Source organism: Mirounga leonina, unplaced genomic scaffold, assembly GCF_011800145.1.
Source record: "Mirounga leonina isolate KUSES-001 unplaced genomic scaffold, KU_Mleo_1.0 Mir_154, whole genome shotgun sequence".
Lineage (NCBI taxonomy): Eukaryota > Metazoa > Chordata > Mammalia > Carnivora > Phocidae > Mirounga > Mirounga leonina.
Window position 1 is genome coordinate 23250931 of NW_023270389.1, and position 22115 is coordinate 23273045.

General features: G+C 34.0%; 1 protein-coding gene across 2 annotated transcripts in view; it reads right to left on the bottom strand.

Annotated features, from left to right (window-relative positions):
• Positions 1-3352: 3352 nt before the first annotated feature.
• KCNT2 (potassium sodium-activated channel subfamily T member 2) overlaps positions 3353-22115 on the bottom strand; it is a 379267-nt gene continuing 360504 nt past the window's right edge. For both annotated transcript variants that reach the window (XM_035010164.1, XM_035010163.1), the window contains exons 26-27: positions 12563-12647; positions 3353-3881 (exon numbers count right to left, since the gene is read on the bottom strand). In XM_035010164.1, coding sequence (XP_034866055.1) covers positions 3770-3881; positions 12563-12647 — 197 coding nt within the window. In that variant the 3' untranslated portion in view covers positions 3353-3769. The remainder of the gene's footprint in view (positions 3882-12562; positions 12648-22115) is intronic.

Here is a 22115-nt window from a genome sequence, read left to right on the forward strand (position 1 = left end):
GACAAAGTTTAATGTAGAGAATTATTAGCTGTAGCAGAGCTTTGCAGTAATGACAGATGGGTCAATAATAAGGAAAGAGAACTGAAAATAATATGGCAACAGTGGCCGTATGGAGCGGGAGTCGTTATCAGGGCTGAGACAGAGTGCCCCGCGAGGAGACCCCGGGACTGAACTCAAGGCTGCAAGAGATGTCACAGCTGTGGCCCACAGAACTGCAGAAAGTCACTGTGGTACTGTCACTGGCAGAACCTGCTGGAGATGTGGGGGGAGTCGTTCATGGGGAATGGTCTCACCGGAGGCATTCAAGGACAACAGTATCTGAGGGGGTCTTGAGGGGGGCTCCTGGCCCCTGGGGAGGTTGACTGGAGAAGGGCAGGCGCATCAGAAGTCTGTGCTGGAAGCTGCACCCGCTGCAGGAGTCAGTACCTTGCACGGAGAGAGCGGGTTATTTCTGGGACATTTTGTCCGTGCTCCTTGGCATTTCCCAATATGCAGAGCAGGCTACATAGGAGGCAACAAAAAACCCCAGGGAACTCACCACCATGCTGCTCTGAAAGACCCAGGTTCCTGGTCTGTCTTCCTTCTTCTTTTCACTTTTCAGTCTTCTGATGCTTGTTTGATAAATAGTATCTAGAGTTTGTATCTGTACTTAGGAGGAATAGGCTCCGTTTCCCTGGAGCCAAAAGTCTATCTTTGCATTTAAAATTATATATTATCTAGCCAGTGCTTTTCTGGTCTTTAGTGTATCTGGTCTTTAAATTAGTGTATCTGTTTCATAAAAAAATATTTCTCTTCTAGCACATACATTCGTTCTTTTCCACCTTCCTTTTCTTTTCAGCTTTTCCCTCCCTTCCCTTTGTTCACTTCTTCACTACCTCCATTCTCCCTGACCCTTCCTCCCTCCTCTTTTCCTACCACATAGTTATTCAGAAACTATTACGTTAAGAAGTGATTCAACAGGTTTTTTATGGCTATCTTTTCCAATGAGACGACCTTCATTGTTCATGTTGGTGTTTCTTCATGTTTATATTACTTTATATAGAAGTGACAAAAGGAGTTTTGTAGTTTCAAAACATAATTGGTTAAACGATTGAAGTTTTGGTAAAAAGCACCAAGGGTTTTCACCATCAGAAATAATTTTTATTATTTATTTTAAGCGATTCAATGTAACTGGTAGCAAAATGGTACATAGACAATAAACAGAACCGATTCCCATAGGATTACAAGGACTGTTACTGACTTTATGTTTTATTTTTGTGTGCAAGTATTTTAAAAAGGCAACAGTTCGTTAAAAGGCTTTTAGAAGCATTTTTATGCTTTAAATAACAGAAAAACTAATAAACTATCATTATTATAGCAAGCTGTTACGAATTGTGTCAATTATTAAATTTGGACTAATGTTCATAATCAAAAATAATTATTGTAAAATTTATGAAACAAAACTTTTAGTTTTATAGGAAATATAGTCATGTCCTAGCTTAGAGTCCTAGTCTTGACAATGGTCAAAATGCAAAAATATTAAACTTGAGATCTCCTGGGGAAATAGAATATTCATAAAATCTTACATTTATTCCTAAAAAGAACTATAAGGGAGTAATGAAATGGCAACTCAAAGAAATATCATATTTGATAATTGATGTCAAATATAAAATAAATTAATTACACTCATTATTGTTCTCCATTACATATATTAGTTCAATTCTGCCTTTAGCTTGAATAATTTACAGATGAATATATAAGTTTGCCAAATATATTTCACGTGTCTACAACATACATGCATGAATATGCATACAATCTTCGTTTTAAGGTCCGCTTCCAATTTTAAATAACTTGTTATAAATTCTCTACTTCCCTGACTGATTAAAGAAAGTTAACGATAGGGGCGCCTGGGTGGCTCAGTCATTAAGCGTCTGCCTTCGGCTCAGGTCATGATCCCAGGGTCCTGGGATGGAGCCCCGCATCGGGCTCCCTGCTCAGCAGGGAGCCTGCTTCTCCCTCTCCCACTCCCCCTGCTTGTGTTCCCTCTCTCTCTGTGTCTCTCTCTGTCAAATAAATAAAATCTTTTTTTTAAAAAAAAGAAAGTTAACGATAGGCTTTCCCTGTTTTAGGGGACATTCTTGGTGTTTTTGTTATTCTAAAATGAGAGTAATGGAAAATACTAAAAATACTAAAAAATACTAAAAAAAAACAATAACAAATCTTCTCTAAGCCAAATTATACAATGGCTATCAAGCTATAATTTCACATGTTAGGTTTTACATTTTTGTTTCCATAGAATTATTTGGGGAATTTTAGGCTTTCTTTATCTATGTTTTTTTTTTTTTAATTCTTCTACTGACTTTCCAACTTATCTGCTTCTTTGTGAAAAGGAAGAAGAAAATGTCTCTTCCTAGTCTTATATGTCCAATTTTTTGTGAAATTAAAATTCAATGTCAAGGCCAGAAATTTTTTAAAATACAAAATTAGAGGAAAAATATCTTTTTAAATTTATCAATATCTCTCTCATGGGAATACCTTAACACATTCCAACTACAAGGCAAACTCTGCTCTTGTGCTTTTCAGTCTATTTCTGAAGGGGAATAAAGCAATAAAATAACACCAAGGGTAAATTTATATTTAATTTATAACTGTAAAATTCTTCATGATTTATATTAAATTTCAGTGGCAAAAACTACCTATCTTCACTACATGTTTTTTCCTCACAGTGTTAAAACCTATGTCCTACAGGTGATTTTTCAAAATTAAATCAAATTTTTTAACATACCATTGTTTTGCGTGTATTTCAATACTAAAGCATAGAGGAGGACTTTTAATGTTTTAGAATGTCCTTATATTCCATAAAAGGTATAATTTTGCCTGATTGAATTTTAAAGTCTCTTTCTAATGAAATACACTATATAGATTATGAAAATGTTAAAGCTCAAGAGCCTAATGAAAACCAGTTAATGTTTTAATTCTTGGCTTCAATTTAAGTCAACATATGTGTTTTTAGTATTTTCTCTGTTAGGCATTCTTTTAGGAGAATAATAAATATTTGCTTTTTAACACTTTTCTTGGCATACAATGTGTGTCAGACATAAAGTTAGCAAAAAGTTCAGGTACTTGATATTTTTTTGTTTGTTTTGGTTTCCTCACTGTTTTAAAACATGCTGTGAACATCTCAAATTCTAAAATGAATATGATATCATATGAAAAGGCAACAAAAAAGGTTAAAATGATTTAAAGATTTATACTCTAAAGCAAACTATGAGTCTTACACAAAAGTCAGCCACACAAGTTTGTTGGTTAATCTCTGTGTAGATGCTAGACATTTATGATGAGCTCAGTTTTATAAAACGGCAAGTTTAAAGAATATAATATGACTTTAATTTTTAAGAGGAGCCACAATCTTCTATGTCCATTGTGATGCACCAAATATAGTTGGATTTTCTGTTTACTTTCATAAAACCTTAATACTTTTAAATATTAGCTTCGTACAGTTTGGATTATTGTCAAACAAATACCCGATGTAAATTTTTGGTTTTAATTTAGGTTTTTAAAATCATTCCATTGATGTCTTTCAGATTAATAGGAGGAGTACCAATAAGCAATACTTTAAATTTCAAAATAACCTAGACTTCTAAGAGAATAGATTGCTTTTAATACGAGAGAACTGAATATATTCTGATCATGTTTCTTTCATGCCAGCACCACTCATTCTTCCCCTAAGATTTAGAATGGTTTCAAGCAAGATTTTTGTAGGGAAAAAGGGTCTCTTATTTTCCTTTTATCAAAGCTGAGTTTCCTCCCGAGAGTCTTGAGCCACGGCATTGCAGATGCTGTTTTTTCGACTGGGCTCACTGTTTGGAAGGTATGCCAGCGGATCTGGTCGGATTAAGTATCTAGGAAAAGAAAACAAAGCAAATAACTATAAGAGTGCATAAAGGCAAAACTAATTCACACGTACACCTTAGACTGCCGCCTCAAACGTATTTAGCTTTTAGGTGATCTAAACCGTGTCTATGCATAGCATCGGTAGAAGGATTCACTTTTTTTTTTTTTTTTAAGATTTTATTTATTTATTTGAGAGAGAGAATGAGAGACAGAGAGCACGAGAGGGAAGAGGGTCAGAGGGAGAAGCAGGCTCCCTGCCAAGCAGGGAGCCCGATGCGGGACTCGATCTGGGGACTCCAGGATCATGACCTGAGCCGAAGGCAGTCGCTCAACCAACCGAGCCACCCAGGCGCCCCGAAGGATTCACTTTTTACTTGGCCTGTACAATTTGGCAGGACTTGTCTTGTTTCTGTACCTAAGCAGATTATGATGATGTATGCTGATGAATCAAGAATTATTATTTTTTAGTTATGGTCTGTTTCACCACCTTCATCTTCTCAAAACTTTATGTTTTACTTTACTATCCTGTTGATTTATCATCCCTTTCTTTGGCTATTTTCCTAACAAGGGGACCTAAATTTCAGCTATGATCCTTCTATTACTTAACTGCTCTTAGTCTTTTATCATTCATAAATAAATCTGATCTAAATAATTTCTGTAGTCTTTTTAATTTATATATTTCAGGATTCTAAAAAAGTAGTCATTTGATACATGCTCTGAAGAATAATATGCAGAGATAACCTTTTAACTATCTAGAAATTAATCTAAAATTCAGGTTCTGCAATGGTGAGCAATTATACAAAAGAATAAAAAATAATGGGGCGCCTGGGTGGCTCAGTCGGTTAAGCGTCTGCCTTCGGCTCAGGTCGTGATCCCAGGGTCCTGGGATCGAGCCCCGCATTGGGCTCCTTGCTCAGTGGGGAGCCTGCCTCTCCCTCTCCCACTCCCCCTGCTTGCGTTCCCTCTCTCGCTGTCTCTCTCTGTCAAATAAATAAATAAAATCTTAAAAAAAAAAAAAAGAATAAAAAATAATTCTTAATTCGTTCTACTGGTAAATGGGAAAATGTTCATCCGCCAAACTCATACATTTCAATAATGTTAGAATTTAAGAGAGATGTTTTACTTCAGACTCTATATGACATGAGCTTCCACTTCCTGAGCTTCTCTGGAATACTGTGTTGGGAACTGGGAATACAAAAAGTCACAAACCCTAACCCCTGTCCTGCATAAGATTAGTAGAGTTTAATTTAAAAAGCAGATATAAACAAGAAAAATAAATTCCAAACATCACAGGAAGACAAAAAAAAAAAAAAACAACAACGAGAATTAGGGAATACTTTACTGAGAAGGTTGAGTTGAGCTTCTCTCTCTAAGCTTGCTCCTGATCTCTTTAGAAAATGAGTTTGACTTCAGGAGAATGGCTAAACCAGGAAATAGTGACGTAGAAAACAGCTAACGAAAGACTTTTAAGTTTCAGGACAAAGTAGGTTCGATTTCTGTTCCAAAGGCAGTGGAAAGCCACTGACAGTTTGCTGAGAGAGGAGGAAAGTAAATGCATGTAATGCAGCATTTGAACAAAGCCTTGTTTCAGATGCAAATGAAATTAGGAATTCATAGTTTTATAATAATTTGGGAGATAGAAAAAATAAGCAGAAAACCTAATTTAAAGGGAGAACTCTAATGAAGATTGTACTTTTCCTCTTAAAAACTAAAGGAAAATTATTCATAAAATATGTTCCTTAATGAAAATGAGAAAAGGCAAATTAAAGCACTACAGTCTATTTTCTCTGATCAAATAAAAGGTGGAATTAATGTCCTTGAATCCTTAACTGGATATTGTTGTCTATGCACACTGCTTTATAATTACTTTAAGTATCACTAGCATTGTAGATTGATGAAGAAAACTAATGTGAACATTAAGCACTTTTTATTTGATAAATTGAACATGTTCCAATTTGTAAATTAAAGATGTACAACATGTTAGTTTGATACATTTATATATTTAAAAATTTTTTTTTTTTATTCATGTGACAAAGAGAGAGATAGAGAGAGAGGGAATATGAGCAGGGGAGAGAGGCAGAGGGAGAGGGAGAAGCAAACTCCTCACTGAGCCAGGAGCCTGATATGGGGCTCGATCCCAGGACCCTGAGATCATGCCCTGAGCTGAAGGCAGATGCTTAACCATCTGAGCCACCCAGGTGCCCCGATACATTTATATATTTTAATATGATTGCGCTTGAAACAATATTCATCATATTACATCATTATAGTACGTTATTATTAACTATATTCATTATACTATGCATTAGATCTCTATCTTTATTTCTTGTTATAAGCTTGGACCCTTAAACACCATCAATCTTAATCCCCCACCTCCCAATCCCCTGGTAACCACCTATTTTTTTTATGGGTTTGACTTTTTTTGGATTCCATATATAAATGGTATCAGTCAGTACTTGTCTTTCTCTGACACCTCACTTCCCATAATGTGCTCAAAGTCCATCTATGTTGTTGCAAATGGCAGGATATCTTCCTTACTCATGGCTGAATAATATCCACTATGTATAATACCACATCTTTCTTATTTATTCATCCACTGATGGGCATTTGAGTTGTTTCTGTATCTATTATTGTGAATAATGCTGCAATATACATGAGTGTACATATGTCTCAACAAAATCCTGTTTTAATTTCCTTTGGATAATATACCCAGAAGTGGAATTGCTGGATCATATGGCAAATTTATTTTTACTTACAGATTTGTCAGCTTTATCTTTTCAAAAAACTAGCTTTTAGTTTCATTGATCCTTTCTATTATTTTTCTAGTCTCTATTTCATTTATTTTCATTCTCAGTTTTTTCTTAAAGATTATTTATTGGCAGGGGGAGGGGCAGAGGGAGAGGGAAAGAGTCTTAAGCAGACTTCATACTGAGTGAGGAGCCCAAGATGGGGCTTGATCTCATGACCCTGAGATCATGACCTGAGCCCAAACCAAGAGTCAGTGGCTTAACCGACTATGCCACCCAGGAACCCCTTGTTCTGACTTATTATTTCTTTCCTTCTGTTAACTTTGGGCATTGTTTGTTCTTCTTGTTTTAGTTCCTTTAGATGTAAAGTTAGGTTGTTTATTTGAGATCTTTTTAATTTCTTAATATATGCATTTATTGCTATTACCTTTCGAACTGTTTTTGCTGCATCCCACAAAATTTGATACTTTGTATTTTGATTTTCATTTTTTTCAAGAATGTTAAGCTGTTTAACACCAATCACCTAGTTATTTATTAGTCTTTGAATCAAATTAAAGTTGCCCCTTTATTTAAAATGAACTTTTGAAAGAAATTTTTTAGGAAACCAAAAGGTATGATATAATCTATTACCCCCAAATTCATTGATATAGCTGCAAAAGTTGCTTTCTTTATTATCACTACTAAACCTATGAGTCTAATAAAATAGTTTCTTAAATATGTATTTATGTACTACTTGTCACAGTAGGCTTTTTTTTTTCGTGATATTTATCATTGCTCCAGTTATAGTAAAACTTAATTATTTCAATGGCCACAAATACAGATCATTGCAAAAAAAAGGTTTTTTTATAGCAGTCAAGCTGATGTTTTAGCTTTAAACAAATAAAAAAATAAGAGTATCCACAAGGCAGAAAATATCATGTTTATTTTACATGTAAAATACATATTGTAACATACATATTTTATTTGTAAGTTTAAATTTGGAGGGAATTATTTCAAATTATAAACATCTATTCAATGAAAGGACATGTTTATAGACTCAAAAGGTTAACAATATCTTTCCATTCCATCAAAAATAATCATGGGAAATAATTATATTAGGCTCAAAAGTTTATAATTTATTATGAAATATGAATAAGGTAAGCATAACTCCCTAAAAAACACTATGAATTGGGGTGCCTGGGTGGCTCAGCTGGTGGGTGTCCAACTCTTGGTTTTGGTTCAGGTCATGATCTCATGGGTCATGGGATCAAGCCCCGGGTCAGGCTCCATGATCAGCAGGGAGTCTGCTGGAGATTCTCTCCCTCTGCCCCTCCTTCCACACGCTCTCTCTCTCTAAAATAAATAAATAAATCTTTTTAAAAAATTACATAGTCAATATAATTATTACTACTTTGAAAAGGAGGCATAAGAAGGTTGGGATTATAGAGAGGATGGAAAATTAATAAAAATTGCCCAATTTTGTAGGTTTAAAGGAAGGAAGACATGTATAAATATGGACGCAAGAAAAACAGAGCAGTTTTGTTTTATTATAGTAATATACAAAGTGAAGTCTCCAGGATGGGCAGTTAAATGCCAATGCATCATAAATATTTTCATGTAACTTAAAGTCCTCCACAAATTCAACATCACCACTGGACATAATTTTTGACAGCTGCCTTAAGAATTCAAACAGATGAGATCATATGATACTTGTCTTTCTCTGATTGACTTATTTCGCTTAGCATAATACCCTCTAGTTCCATCCACGTCATTGTAAATAGCAAGCTTTCATGTTTTTTTGAATGTTGCATAATATGATCTCACTGATATGAGGAATTCTTAACCGCGGGAAACAAACTGAGGGTTGCTGGAGTGGTGGGGGGTGGGAGGGATGGGGTGGCTGGGTGATAGACATTGGGGAGGGTATGTGCTATGGTGAGCACTGTGAATTGTGCAAGACTGATGAATCACAGATCTGTACCTCTGAAACAAATAATACATTATTTGTTTAAAAAAAAAGAAGAAGATAGTAGAAAGGGAAAAGTGAAGGGGGGGGAATCGGAGGGCGGAGATGAACCATGAGCGACTATGGACTTTGAGAAACAAACTGAGGGTTCTAGAGGGGAGGGGGTGGGGGGATGAGTTAGCCTGGTGATGGGTATTAAGGAGTGCACATATTGCATGGAGCACTGTGTGTTATACGCAAACAATGAATCATGGAACCCTACATCAAAAACTAATGATGTAATGTATGGTGATTAACATAACATAATAAAATAAAATTTAAAAAAAGAAAATAATACTATGTACCAATAACACACACACACACAAAAGAATTCAAGCAGGTGAAATTATCATGAATCTCATTCCCTAAAGCTCTAATATTCTAACCAGAATTATCAGACGGCAATATAAAGCATTATACTAATTAGTTGTATTTGAGGTGCATTATAAATTGTTTTCACACTGATTTTGGGTTAAAGTTATTCCTGCTGAGGTATTTTCCTATGAAGTTTTTGAGACATACTTATCTTTCTACCCTAAAATCATTCTTTTTTTTTTTTTAGTTTTGTTCATCTGGAAGATGAAAAATCAATATTTTCTACATAACTAGCTTCTCTTCAAAGCTCCAGTACTATATTTCTATATGCTTTCTAGACATGTATCTAAACTCTAGCTCACCATCTTTTTTTTTTTTGGATGTTCATATCAAATTTATTCATAATAGAAAACTCATCATTTCTTTTTTTCCACAGCCAAAAATTCCTCTTTTCTTCCTAGAAAACTGCCTCCCTATTCTGATTTGCTTCAGTGAACCAGCATTTATTTATTCATTTGGCCATCACATAGAATTGAAATTTTTAAAAATTTTGTTAGTTAATATACAGTGTAATATTGGTTTCTGGAGTAGAATTCACTGATGCATCGCTTACATACAACACCCAATGCTCATCACAACAATGCCCTCTAATGCCCATCACCATCTAGCCCACCCCCCACCCACCTCCATCCATCAACCCTGTTTGTTCTCTATCATTAAAAGTCACTAATGGCTTGTTTCACTCTCTCCTTTTTTTCCTTTCCCCCTTCCCATATGTTCATTTGTTTTCTTTCTTAAATTCCACATATGAGTGAGATCATATGGTATTTGTCTTTCTCTGGCTGACTTATTTCACTTAGCATAATACACTCTGGCTCTATCCACATTGTTGCAAATGGCAAGATTTCATTCCTTTTGATGGCTGAATAATATTCCATTATATATATATATATATACATATATATATATGTATATATATACCATATCTTCTTTATCTGTTCATCAGTTGATGGACATTTGGGCTCTCTCCATAGTTTGGTTATTGTTGATAATACTGCTACAAACATTGGGGTGCATGTACCCCTTTGAATTTGTATTTTTGTACCCTTGGGTAAATATCTAGTAGTGCAATTGCTGGAGCGTAGGGTAGTTCTACTTTCAACTTTTTGAGGAACCTCCATACTGTTCTCCAGAGTGGCTGCACCAGTTTACATTCCCACCAATAGTGCAAGAGATTCCCCTGTCTCCACATCTTTGCCCACACCTCTTGTTTCTTGTGTTGTTAATTTCAGCCATTCTGACAGGTGTGAGGTGGTATCTCATCATCCTATCTTTTGTATTTGATTTGTATTTGATTTGTATTTCCCTGATGATGAGTGATTTTGAGCATCTTTTCGTGTTATCTGTTAGCTATTTGGATGGGTTTTTTTTGGAAAAGCATTACTTCATGTTTTCTGCCCCTTTCTTAACTGGATTATTTGTTTTTTGGGTATTGAGTTTGGTAAGTTCTTTATAGATTTTGGAACCCTTTATGAGATATGCCATTTGCAAATATCTTCTCCCACTGTCACCTTTTAGTTTTGTTGATTGTTTCCTTCGCTGTGCAGAAGCTTTTTATCTTGATGAAGTCCCAATAAATAGTTCATTTTTGCTTTTGTTTCCCTTGCCTCCAGTGACATGTCTAATAAGAAGTTGCTATGGGCTGAGGTCAAAGAGGTTGCTACCTGTGTTCTCCTCTAGGATTTTGATGGTTTCCTGTCTCACATTTAGGTCTTTCATCCATTTTGAATTTATTTTTGTGGATGGTGTAGGAAAGTGGTCCAGTTTCATTCTTCTGCATGTTGCTGTCCAGTTTTCCCAACACCATTTGTTGAAGAGACTTTTTTTCCATTGGACATTCTTTCCTGCTTTGTCAAAGATTAGTTGACCATATAGTTGTGGGTCCACTTCTGGGTTCTCTATAGTATTGAAATCTTAAAGCCATGTTAGACTTCTTCTTTTCCAATTCTCACACCAATGACAAGTCTTACTCTTTGCCTTCCTAAGTGTATCTACATAGAAGCCTCCCTTTACAATCCATTATCCTAATGCTATGAGAGATTCTTATCTTCCTCATACTTTCCTAACAGCAATTTAACTGGTTTCCCTATTTTCATTCCTATTTCAACTTTAATCCATCCTGCCAATAAATTCTACTGCTTGCAATGCTCTTTAAAATATATATATATATATATATCTCCTTTCCATCCCAGGCAAAACCTCCCACAAAATATATAAAGGTAGCCTTCTAATTCTTGGCATGTTACTAGCTTTAGTTCTAAACCACTTGCATGGATCCATTTATACTCTGCATCACAGAATATTCTCAGTCCTCTTAGTCTCTGACTTTATTCCTGATTTTCCTGATTATAGATACAAACACATCCTGTTGACCTCACACCCACCAAAACTTTTGGATCTTTGGTATTTGTATTATGTCAGTAATGCAATCTGGAATTAGCTACCTTAGCTCAGCAGCTCTTGATCCTGCTCAGCCTCAGGACCATGGACCTCAAGGGCAAATCCGTATTAGATATTTCTCCCCTAGGTTTACACCATTAACGGTCAAAATGCCTTTTCTAAAATCTCGCTACTTTCTTGTTCATATATCTAAGTACCTCCCATTGCCTATAAAGTTTAAACTGAGTTTAAACTCCTTATTTTGTTATCTAAAGTCCTTCCAGAGTCAAGTTTAATACACGTTTCCAATATTATGTTTAGTGAACAACAGACATGCTAGTAATACAAAGCTTTTTTACTCTGGTCAAACTGGACTCTGTAGTATTGCCAAATGAAGCACATTATGCAATCCCCACTTAGTACATTTTCTCTAGCCATTTCCCTGTTCTGGAATGTCCTGTGCTCTCTACCTACACAAATCTTATCTACTTTTCAAAGTCTAGTTCAAATCCTTATATCCTTGGTAATCACTGTAACTCACAATAATGTCTTCCTCTTTGAAATTAGAAAAGCACTGTTTCACTCAGTTGATGCTTAATTCATTAGTAAAAAAGTCATATTATATATTGCTATTAAATTTTTATGTTTAAATTGTATTTTGTTAATTAGAGTGTAAGACTTTGAAATCAAGAAAAATGTCTTATCTCTATATCACACTTTTAAGGAAACACTAATGCAATTGTACATGCATGGCACAGAGTTTTTGATTAACCAAGTTACTACCATAGACATTTTCCTAGTAAGCGTTTTGACTTATTTTACTTAGAGCTTTTGGGAACACTTAAGATATTTAGAACTAGATAATGTGGAGTATTTCAGGGTTTCCTCTGAGCTGTTCTCTTATTATTCTGCATGTTTTCTCTTATTTCTCCAAATATATATGAGCTCACAGAATACAGAATTCCTGCTGCTATTTTCTTCTTTTATACCTCCACAATTCTACAATGCGTTTTTTTTACAGTATTACACAAAGAAATACATAAAATGCATTTATTTATTGAACATAAAAATTAGACTTGGAGTTTATAAGCATTTATGAAACAAGAAATAAGGGACTTTAATGGTGGAAACAAAAATATAGAAATAAATAAATTACTGGTTTTCTAAAAATAAATGCCTTATGTGAAATAGGAGATCAACTTACACAACATCGTTCAGCTCTAGTCTGGTATCTGGAGACGGGTTAATCAGGATGTAGGAGAGGGTACTTTGATGATCGTTCATTTCATCTAGAAGATAAATAAATGCCAAGTTTGTTATACTACTTACAGAAAATTACAGGAATTACTGTAGAGCATCTAATCTTCAAACCATACAGCTGTCAACGAGAACTTGCTATAGTTTTGCCCACAGCATGATTGTGTACATAACTTTGACTATTTTCAAATTACTGTCATTGGAAATATCTGACAGGTACTCATTTTTTTTCCCAACAGATGATAAAAATAAAGTATCTAATTCTGTTCAGAACAACTACAGTTATATTCTATCCTTTAAGCTATTACACTGAAAAAGTATTTCTATTAAAAAAATATCTAGACAAGATGTTTATTAATTTATTATGTCTTCTCAATTATAAAAAATAATTGTGGTTATAGATGGCCAGATATTAATATTCATATGGGAAATTCTGTAAAAAGTCATCTGATGACATCCTGTTTAAAAAACACAACAGAAATGTATCTAAAAACCTTGAAGGCTCTAAATGTTTCACATTGTTATAGGATATACCTGATATAAGCCATCCTAATGTTTTCACAAAATACAAAGACTCCTGCAGAGCAGAATTAACTGTAAGTTTCAAGGGAGGTGTACTACTAAATTATTTGTTGTTCTTCTAAAACAATATGTATTTTTAAAATAAAAGGCTTTGTCTTTTTAATTTTTTCAATTCACTCTGAAAACATTGTCAGCCTTCAAGTTTGGAGAGCGAACTTGATATTATATAGGACACTGAAAAAGAAAACAGCTTTGAGATCTCAATTTTTTAGCTGCCAAGCTATGATAAGATGTAAATGTAAAGCCATGTGGACACATACTTCAATAAACATTAATCCTCCCAAGGGTGACATTTTTAGGCTGTTGAGAGTACTGTTCAAAATCCTGCTCTAGAGCCATCCATGGTATCCTTTTGGCAACTTCAGTTGCAGATAAGCTTGGTTTCTAAAACAAGGTACTAAATTTTGCAGTTTGATCCAAAATCTAAGAATATATTTCATACCAATGGAGATACATCAATACTCAAATGCATAAAGTTAAAATAAAGGTCTTTTTTAGGCCAACATAGTTGACTCTGATAATTTCCTGCCCTGGACAATCTGCATCATTTTTGTTAAATAATGTCTACCACTATGTTCATCTAACTAGAAGCTTATCACTTGAATATGTAAAATTTAATAATATTTTCAGTTATGATAGTTTATGTTGCCATGCAGATGTGCCCTATTTTTAAAGTCTATAAATGAACATCCTTATCTTACAAGGAAGATAAACTGCAGTGTAATCAAACTTACCCTAAGTTTGCAAGTAAAACTATTATAATCCTAAGATCATCAAATTTATATTTTAAAAAAGGAACATATTTGTTTGTATATCTCTAGGGTGGACACAGGAATTGTATCCTGTCAGAGGGATAGGGTTGTCAGGCCAAATAGGGAATGCCTGGTGAAATCTGAATTTCAGATAAAAACTAACATTTTTTTGGTATAAATATGTCCCAAATACTGTTTGTGGCATACTTATACTAAAACATTTATATGCTGTTTATCTGATATTCAAATTTAACTGAGAATCCTGTATTTTTACTCGTACCCTGTATTTTAAACCTGTCCATTATACCTAGGGGTAAATGGCTAACTCAACCAGTTGGAGCTCAGAATTCCAATGAATATAAAATGATGAGCTTACTTCAAATAAGGTAAAATTCCAACTCAAAACATATTGTACTGGCAGGAGATGACCAAGGTCCTTTTTCTATATAAAAAGCAATTTTGATTTATCTATACTTTTTGAGAAACTTTCCCCTTATGAGAATTTCCATAAATGCTGTACAAAAGAACAGATCCATAGTACATTCTAGAGACTTAAGCAGGATACTCTAAAATGTATCAGGTCTACTAGAAAATCTCCACCTCATTTGGCTATGTATAACTCAATTTCTTATATAAACAGTGGCATTCTTGAAATTTCTCGTATAAACAGTGAACATTATTAAACAATGGCATTAGAGAAAACAATTTTAACAAATAACTTCTCAGTCAATATCAATACCCAACCTCTTTCCTTGATTATTAACATAATGTTGTACTCATTTGTCTTCTGGCATGAAGTCAAGATATATCGGTGACTTGGTTTGCCTGTTACAAGTGTAAAAACTGTGGAGATAACTGAGAACTTTATAGCAGTAGATATAACTATTGTGCTGATATTTTTTTTCTGCTCAAGTAGTCTGTTTTATTTATCATTCTGAAGATTTTCATGTTTCCATGCACTCCAGAAATTGAAGGGAATGTTTTGTTAATGTGCTCAGTTCAGTGGTCCTATATGATTTATATCAAGACATGGGTTACACAATCAGAACTCATCACTCATGGTTTCTTTCCCCACACTCTCCCCCCCAACCCCACCCCTCGCTGACTTCTCCTCAGTGTTAGGTTAAAAGAAATTAAAATAAATTGCTGAGTTCAAAGTTATTCTCTCTTGTCTTTCATGTCTGCTTTGCTGTAGAGTTAATTCTATCTGCTTTTTCTCTGTCATGCTGCTTTGTTGGAAATCTTACAGTTCATTCTCCTCTTTGTGACTCTGTGGTTAAGAATTAGAAAGCAAGGTTTTAGGGGGGCTTGGGTGGCTCAGTCCTTAAGCGTCTGCCTTTGGCTCAGGTCATGGTCCCAGGGTCCCCTAACCCTAACCCTGCATCGGGCTCCTTGCTTGGCGGGGAGCCTGCTTCTCCCTCTCCCACTCCCCCTGCTTTGTGTTCCCTCTCTCGCTGTCTCTCTCCCTCTCTCTGCCAAATAAAAAAAAAAAAATTAGAAAGCAAGGTTTTAAAAACCTATTGTGGTCACATATCAAAACCATATTCAACGATCTAGTTTTATCAGTGCCAAGTCTGGTATTACTCTCTATCGGTCATTCCTTATATTTATTTTTTTGTTATTTCTGAATTCTGGAAGGGAAACTGTGGTAAGTTTCCTACCATAATCATCATCATCATCATCATCATCATCATCATTGGTGGTGACAAGTCCCAGTGAATTAAATAAGGCTCTTTACCAAAACTACAACATATTTAGTGAATAAAATAAAATTGCTTTGGAATATTTGGTTCATGAACCAGAATCAATATTCTATTTCCTATCAGGAAAATATGTGCTAAAAAAATCTGTTGTGAGCATATTCGATGTGTTCCTGACAAGTAATCTCTGACCCTGGCAAAATAAAAATCGTTATATCATTACATATTTATATTGTTTTGTTAAAATTATTTAATCATTGATATAATTATCTTAAATGAAGCTATTCTTGTGAAAAATTAAAATAAATGTACCAAAATATTGAAAACTTTAAAAGAAATTGTATAGAGTCAAATTAAAAAACTTCTAGTAGTATTTACCGAGAAATTTATTTTGCTGTATTAATTAGCACATGCAATTATTAAATCAAAATCTCTATAGAGCATATATTTTGCTTAGAATGTTTCATGTCAAGAGATCACATTAGAAAGGAAATGGATTTATACGCCTACTTTTCTTACAAAATATTTCCTGTTGAAGAATTTTAAGAGTACTTTTATTTTTTTTTAATTTTTTTAAAGATTTTATTTATTTATTTGACAGAGAGAGAGGCAGTGAGAGAGAGAACACAAGCAGGGGGAGTGTGAGAGGAGAAGCAGTCTTCCTGCTGAGCAAGGAGCCTGATGGATGATGGATGCGGGGCTTGAGTCCAGGACCCTGGGATCATGACCTTAGCCGAAGGAAGATGATGCTTAATGACTGAACCACTCAGGCTCCCCTTAAGAGTACTTTTAAATAAGGAGAATAAATTTGATCAGAAAGAAATTGAAATTTTACATATGATGGTGTAGATTTCACTAAATATTTCTAAAAACATATCCATTATGTGTTATGTAATTAAAGAGACATTCTAAATAATACAAAGGTATCAATAAGAGGCTCAGTTAAGAACAGAGATTCTGAAACCAGAGTGCCTGCATTGAAATCCAGCTTTCCCAGTTACTCATGTTGAGGCCTTAGGCAAATTACTTAGTTTCTTTTAATCTCTTGTGCCGTTTTAATTTCTTGTGCTCTAAAATGGGGGGGGGGGAACAATAGTACTATCTTATAGGTTATTGTTCAAATTAAATTATAAATGAATAATAAATATAATTTAAAAGTAACAATATAAATATATAGTTCCTAGAATCAGTGCCTCATTTATATCAAGTGCTATATAAAGGTTTCCTATTATTGTAGCAGGCAAAATCAATCCATAACTTGTAAATAATAACCATACAGGTATTGCGATATGAAGGTGTTAGCATGCAAAGACAGGAAAGAAAAAGTGTTCAAAGAGAACATCAATGGGAAAGCTAGATGGTTGAGTTAAAAAGCAGGCCCTTGTGGATGGACTAAAGTGAGCAAGGAGGAGATTAATTGGGGACAATGTTGAAAAGTCAAACTAGGAGCAGATCCTTTAGGGCTTTACAGACCTTGATCAGAAGCTCAAATTTTATTCTAAAAGCAATAGAAAGTCATGGGAGGGTTACAAGGGTGGGAGACTAAGTGCTATGATCTAATTTCTTATTGAATATATTACCTTACTTGGCTGCTCTGTGGAAAAATGACTTTAGTGGCTCAAATCTGGGTTCAGGAAGAGTAGACAAACAATATAGAAACCCAGGTGAAAGATGATGGTGGCTTGGGAGCAATGGAAATGGAAGATATTTGGAAGGAGGGAAGAAAAGACAGCTAGAGAACCTGAGAGAGTAGAGGTGGAGAGAGACGGGGAAGAAGGAAGGGAGGAACAAGGGAGGGAGGAAAGGAGAGACTGAGATTGTTTTAGAAGGGAGATACAACAGCATATATGGATGCTGATGCAAAAAGCAAATAAAGATGAAGATACTGATGCTGTACTAGACTGATGGTATATTTTTCTTCAGTCACTACAAGAAATACCTTATGGAGGGAAATACTCCTAGTTGCACAAGTGCTTACTTCTTCTACATAGTCCAATAATCCAAATAATCAGTAATAGCATAACCCAGCAATGATTTCATTTTTCCCTCTTCTGAACTTCTAAACACGTTACGTGTTATCCAGCTATAAAACTGGCTATTTTTATAGTGTTGACCTAATTTGCTCATGTATTTCAGTTTAGTACCAAGCTATGCTTATGAATACAACTATTTTGTCAATTTTACTGAACTTACCAGTCTATTTTTGGGGAGAAAACATGGTTAGAGATAAGGATAAAACAGTCATTTTATTTAATGATCTCTATTTAAAATAATTTTCATTACCTTCCAATAATTTAGAACTATTTTGTGATACACATGATGAATATCAGGACTCTCTTAACCTCCCTTTATATAAACCATTAAGAAATCAAGATTAGAATTAGAACAATTTAGAATTGTTTCAAATTAGTGAAACAAGTAGCATGATATAAAGCCAAGCTTCAGAAATTGTTCAGTTTCAACTGTCAAGAGCTACTCCATCACTTACAAGCTTCATACACAAAACTAGTTCTTGTAGGCCCAATTTTCCTTTTAAAATACAGTATTCAATATTTCCTAACCTTTTAAAATCTACTACCTTTTATAAATATTAAAGACCAAAACCCCCTTGCAATTTTTTTAATATGATAGAGAATTCAAAAACAAAATTAATAAAAGTAAAAGTGAATAATGTCTAAGAACATATTTTTTCAATGGTGTAAAGTCCAGTTTTGCTTTGTTAAAATGCTTTCTCTGCTGTGTGTGCCCCTCCCTGCCCCACCAAGTACTGACTTTCAGAGGTTTTTGTGTATCCCAGTGAATGGGACTTGCTCAATAAATGCTATTTTCTTTCAAAATATTATGATGACAGATATTCCATATTAAGTGATGTGGGCCAAAGTGATACAGATTGTTTACAAAGTAAGGGTTATAGGCACACCTATTTTTAAATAGAACATTAATTACATTTTTCAAATGTGTGCTATATGTTTTCAGGTGAAATACTTCTAAATTTAAAACTATGATTCTAGTTGATAATCTGAAAAAGTAGAATAAATATACTACAGAAAGTCTAAAAGATTTTGGAAAGACCCTATTTATTTGTTTTATTTTTTCATTTTAACAACTGAACACACTGCTTTAAATTTAAAGATACTTCACCTGAAATAATATCTGAGATTGAAGAAAAATATATTGAACATATTACTTGAACAATTTTAAAATAACATGTTTTCCAATTTTATAGCTCTCCTGTAGTATTTCCATATGATTTATAGGAGGCATTTTTATGACAGTTAATAATCATAACTTGTCACACATGTATTATTTTGTTCTTCAGTTTAGTCAGTTAATAATGTTAACTGGACATGATTAGAGTCACAATGCTAAATCTGGGGACAGAGTAATGAAAAGGTAGGCAAAGTCCTTGTCTTCATACACCTTTTAAGCAATTTTCTTGAAAGGCAGTATGCTATGTAGATACAATCTTCACAAGAGGAGCAGGCATCTCTAGTTATAGGTTTACTTATAACTTAACTGTAAACTTCCTATATGATTTTAAGCATAACATTTAAATTATCTTAGGATAATCATCACTGTTCTGTTTACTTCATAGACTTGCTGGTTAAAAAAAAAAAGAAATTCACTAATTCCAAGTGCACAGAGTCTAGATAAATGCATACAGTAATGCAACTTATACCAGAATTAAGATAGAGAACATTTTCATAATGCCAAAAAGGTCCCTCCTGCCCTTTTATTGTCAATTGTTCCTCTCACTCCCAAACCTTAGCAATCAGTGATTTCTAGGAACAATGACTTTTCTAGAAATACGCAGTGTGTTTCTGTGTGGCTTTTTTCTTCTTCACATGTTTATCAAGCATCCATGTTACAGCATGGATCTACTTTAATATAGCCACTCAGTTTTCTTTGGATTTATGATTGCATGAAATATATATTTTCATGCTTTTACTCTTAACCTGTTTGTTTCTTTAAATTTTTGGTGGGTTCATACACAATACAGAGTTGAATCTTGCCTCTTTTAATCTAATAAGATGACTTCTGTCTTTTAATTGAAATGTTTAGTCCATTTATATTTAATATAAATATCAATATAGTTGGGTTTAAATCTACCTTCTTGCTAGTTGTGTTTTATTTTTCCCATATGGTTTTTTGTTCCTCTCTTCTCCCCTCTCTACCTTGCTTGGATTGAGATTTTTAAAGATTTCTTCTTATAATCATTCCAATGTATTTGCACTATTGGGCATTGTTATATCTCTTTAATTTAGTTATTTTGTAGTTTCTCTTGGTCATCATTTGGCAAATGTTTTCCTGTGAAGGGCCAGGTAGTAAATACTTCAGGCTTTTGGGCCATATGATCTCTGTTGCATTTAGTAAATTGTTTGTACTATAAAGTGAAAGTAGCCATAGATAATACATAAACAAGCAAGGATGGTTGCCTTTTTTTTTTTTTTAAACAAAATCAGATGTGCTATACTTGTTGCCCTTGCTCCAGGGTTTACAATATACAGCCTTAACTTCTCAGTGGCTATGCTTAAATAACATGCCACTTCATGTGTAGTATAACAAGCTTACTAAATTATATTTCCATTTCTACTTTCCTATTATTTGAGGTATTATTGTCATACATTTTTGCTTCTATATGTTCTATAAATCTTAAAATGTTTGTTATAAACAGTAAATTGTCTTTAAACAAAATGTATAAAATAAAAACATATATTTTATATTTTCTCAATATTTACATTTCTTTTTATCTTTTTTTTTTTTTTTTTTTGTAATCTCTACACCCAACATGGCGCCAGAACCCACAACCCCAAGATCAAGAGTTACATGCTCTTTTCATTGAGCACCCCAGGCTCCCCTACCATTTCTTTTTAGATCTAAATTTCCACTTGGCATTAATTTCCTTCTGTCTTAAGAACTTCCTTTAACATTTCTCATAGTGCAGATCTGTTGTTGACAAATTCTCTCAGCTTTTGTTTGTCTAAAACAGTCTTTATTTGCTTTTATTTTAGAAATATATTTTTATTGTGTATAAAGTTTTAGGCAAACTATTTTTTTCAGTACTCCAAAGATATTCCTCTATTGTGTTTTGGTTTGCAAAGTTTCTGTCAAGAAGTCTACTGTCATCCTTGTACAGCTGACCCTTGAACAAGGCAAGAATTAGGGTTACCAGCCCCCTGTGCAGTAGAAAATCTGCTTGTAGCGTATGACTCTCCCAAACTTAACTACTGATAGTCTACTACTGACTAAAAGCCTTACCAATAAAGTCACTTAACATATATTTGTATGTTGTATGTATTATATACTGTGCTCTTAGAATAAAGTAAGCTAGAGAAAAAGTGTTGTAAAGAAAATCATAAAGATGAGAAAACACATTTAGAGTATTGTATGTATATTTATTGAAAATAATCCATGTATAAGTGGACCTGCATAGTTCAAATCTGTGTTGCTCAAGAGTCAAGTGTATTTGTTTTTCATTCATAAAGTGTCTTTTTTCTCTGGCTCCTTTTGAAGTTTTTCAGCAATTTTGTATACTGTATCTTGGCATTATTTCATTTGGTATATGGCTTGAGCTTCATTGAGCTTCTAAGATCTTGAATAGAGTTCCCATCAAATTTGGAAAAATTTTGGTCATTATTTCTTCAAATAGCTCTTCTCTTCTTTCCTTCTGGGACACCAATTGCATGACTACTTGATACTGTCCCACCAGTAAGTAACACTCTTTATTTTTTCAAGGTTTTTATTTTTTCCCCCTCTCTATTCTGCATTTTGGATAGTTTATTGTTCATTGATATTTTCTTCTGCAACAGTTATCCTGATGTTAATGTCATCCAGCACACATTTCATTTTTAATACTGCATCATAAATTCTGACCTCTAGGAGGTTCAGTATGGTCTCTTTTATAAATTCTGACCTCTAGGAGGTTCAGTATGGTCTCTTTTATAAATTCTGACCTCTAGGAGGTTCAGTATGGTCTCTTTTATATCTTTAGTTTCTCTCCTTATCATGCTTCTGTGTTCCTCTACATCTTGAGCATATAAACCATACTGTAATAGCTACTTTAATATTCACATTTTTCTGGATCTGTTTCTGTTGATTGATTTTTCTACTGGAAAAGCTCATATATATGAATATATATTTTATTTTGGGTCCATCTCATTGACTTCTAGACAGTATAAGTCTTAATTCATTTGATTCCGTTTCCTCAAGTAACAAAGTTATATGCTTTCTTTTGTCCAGAGTCTGCACACTATTGATCTATATTTTTTCAAGTTATTTAAATTGAGAACATAAATAGTCATCATAACTGGAAGTTTCTTTTTGTTATCTTAATGCAATTAGGAAGCCATTCTCTGCCCTCTCAAAAAATATTGAGTAAAAGTTCATTCAACCAATAAACTTTTTTTCTCAATGGTAAAAAATATTTCATTTTATTCAAATTGGCCACATTCTTCTTACACACATG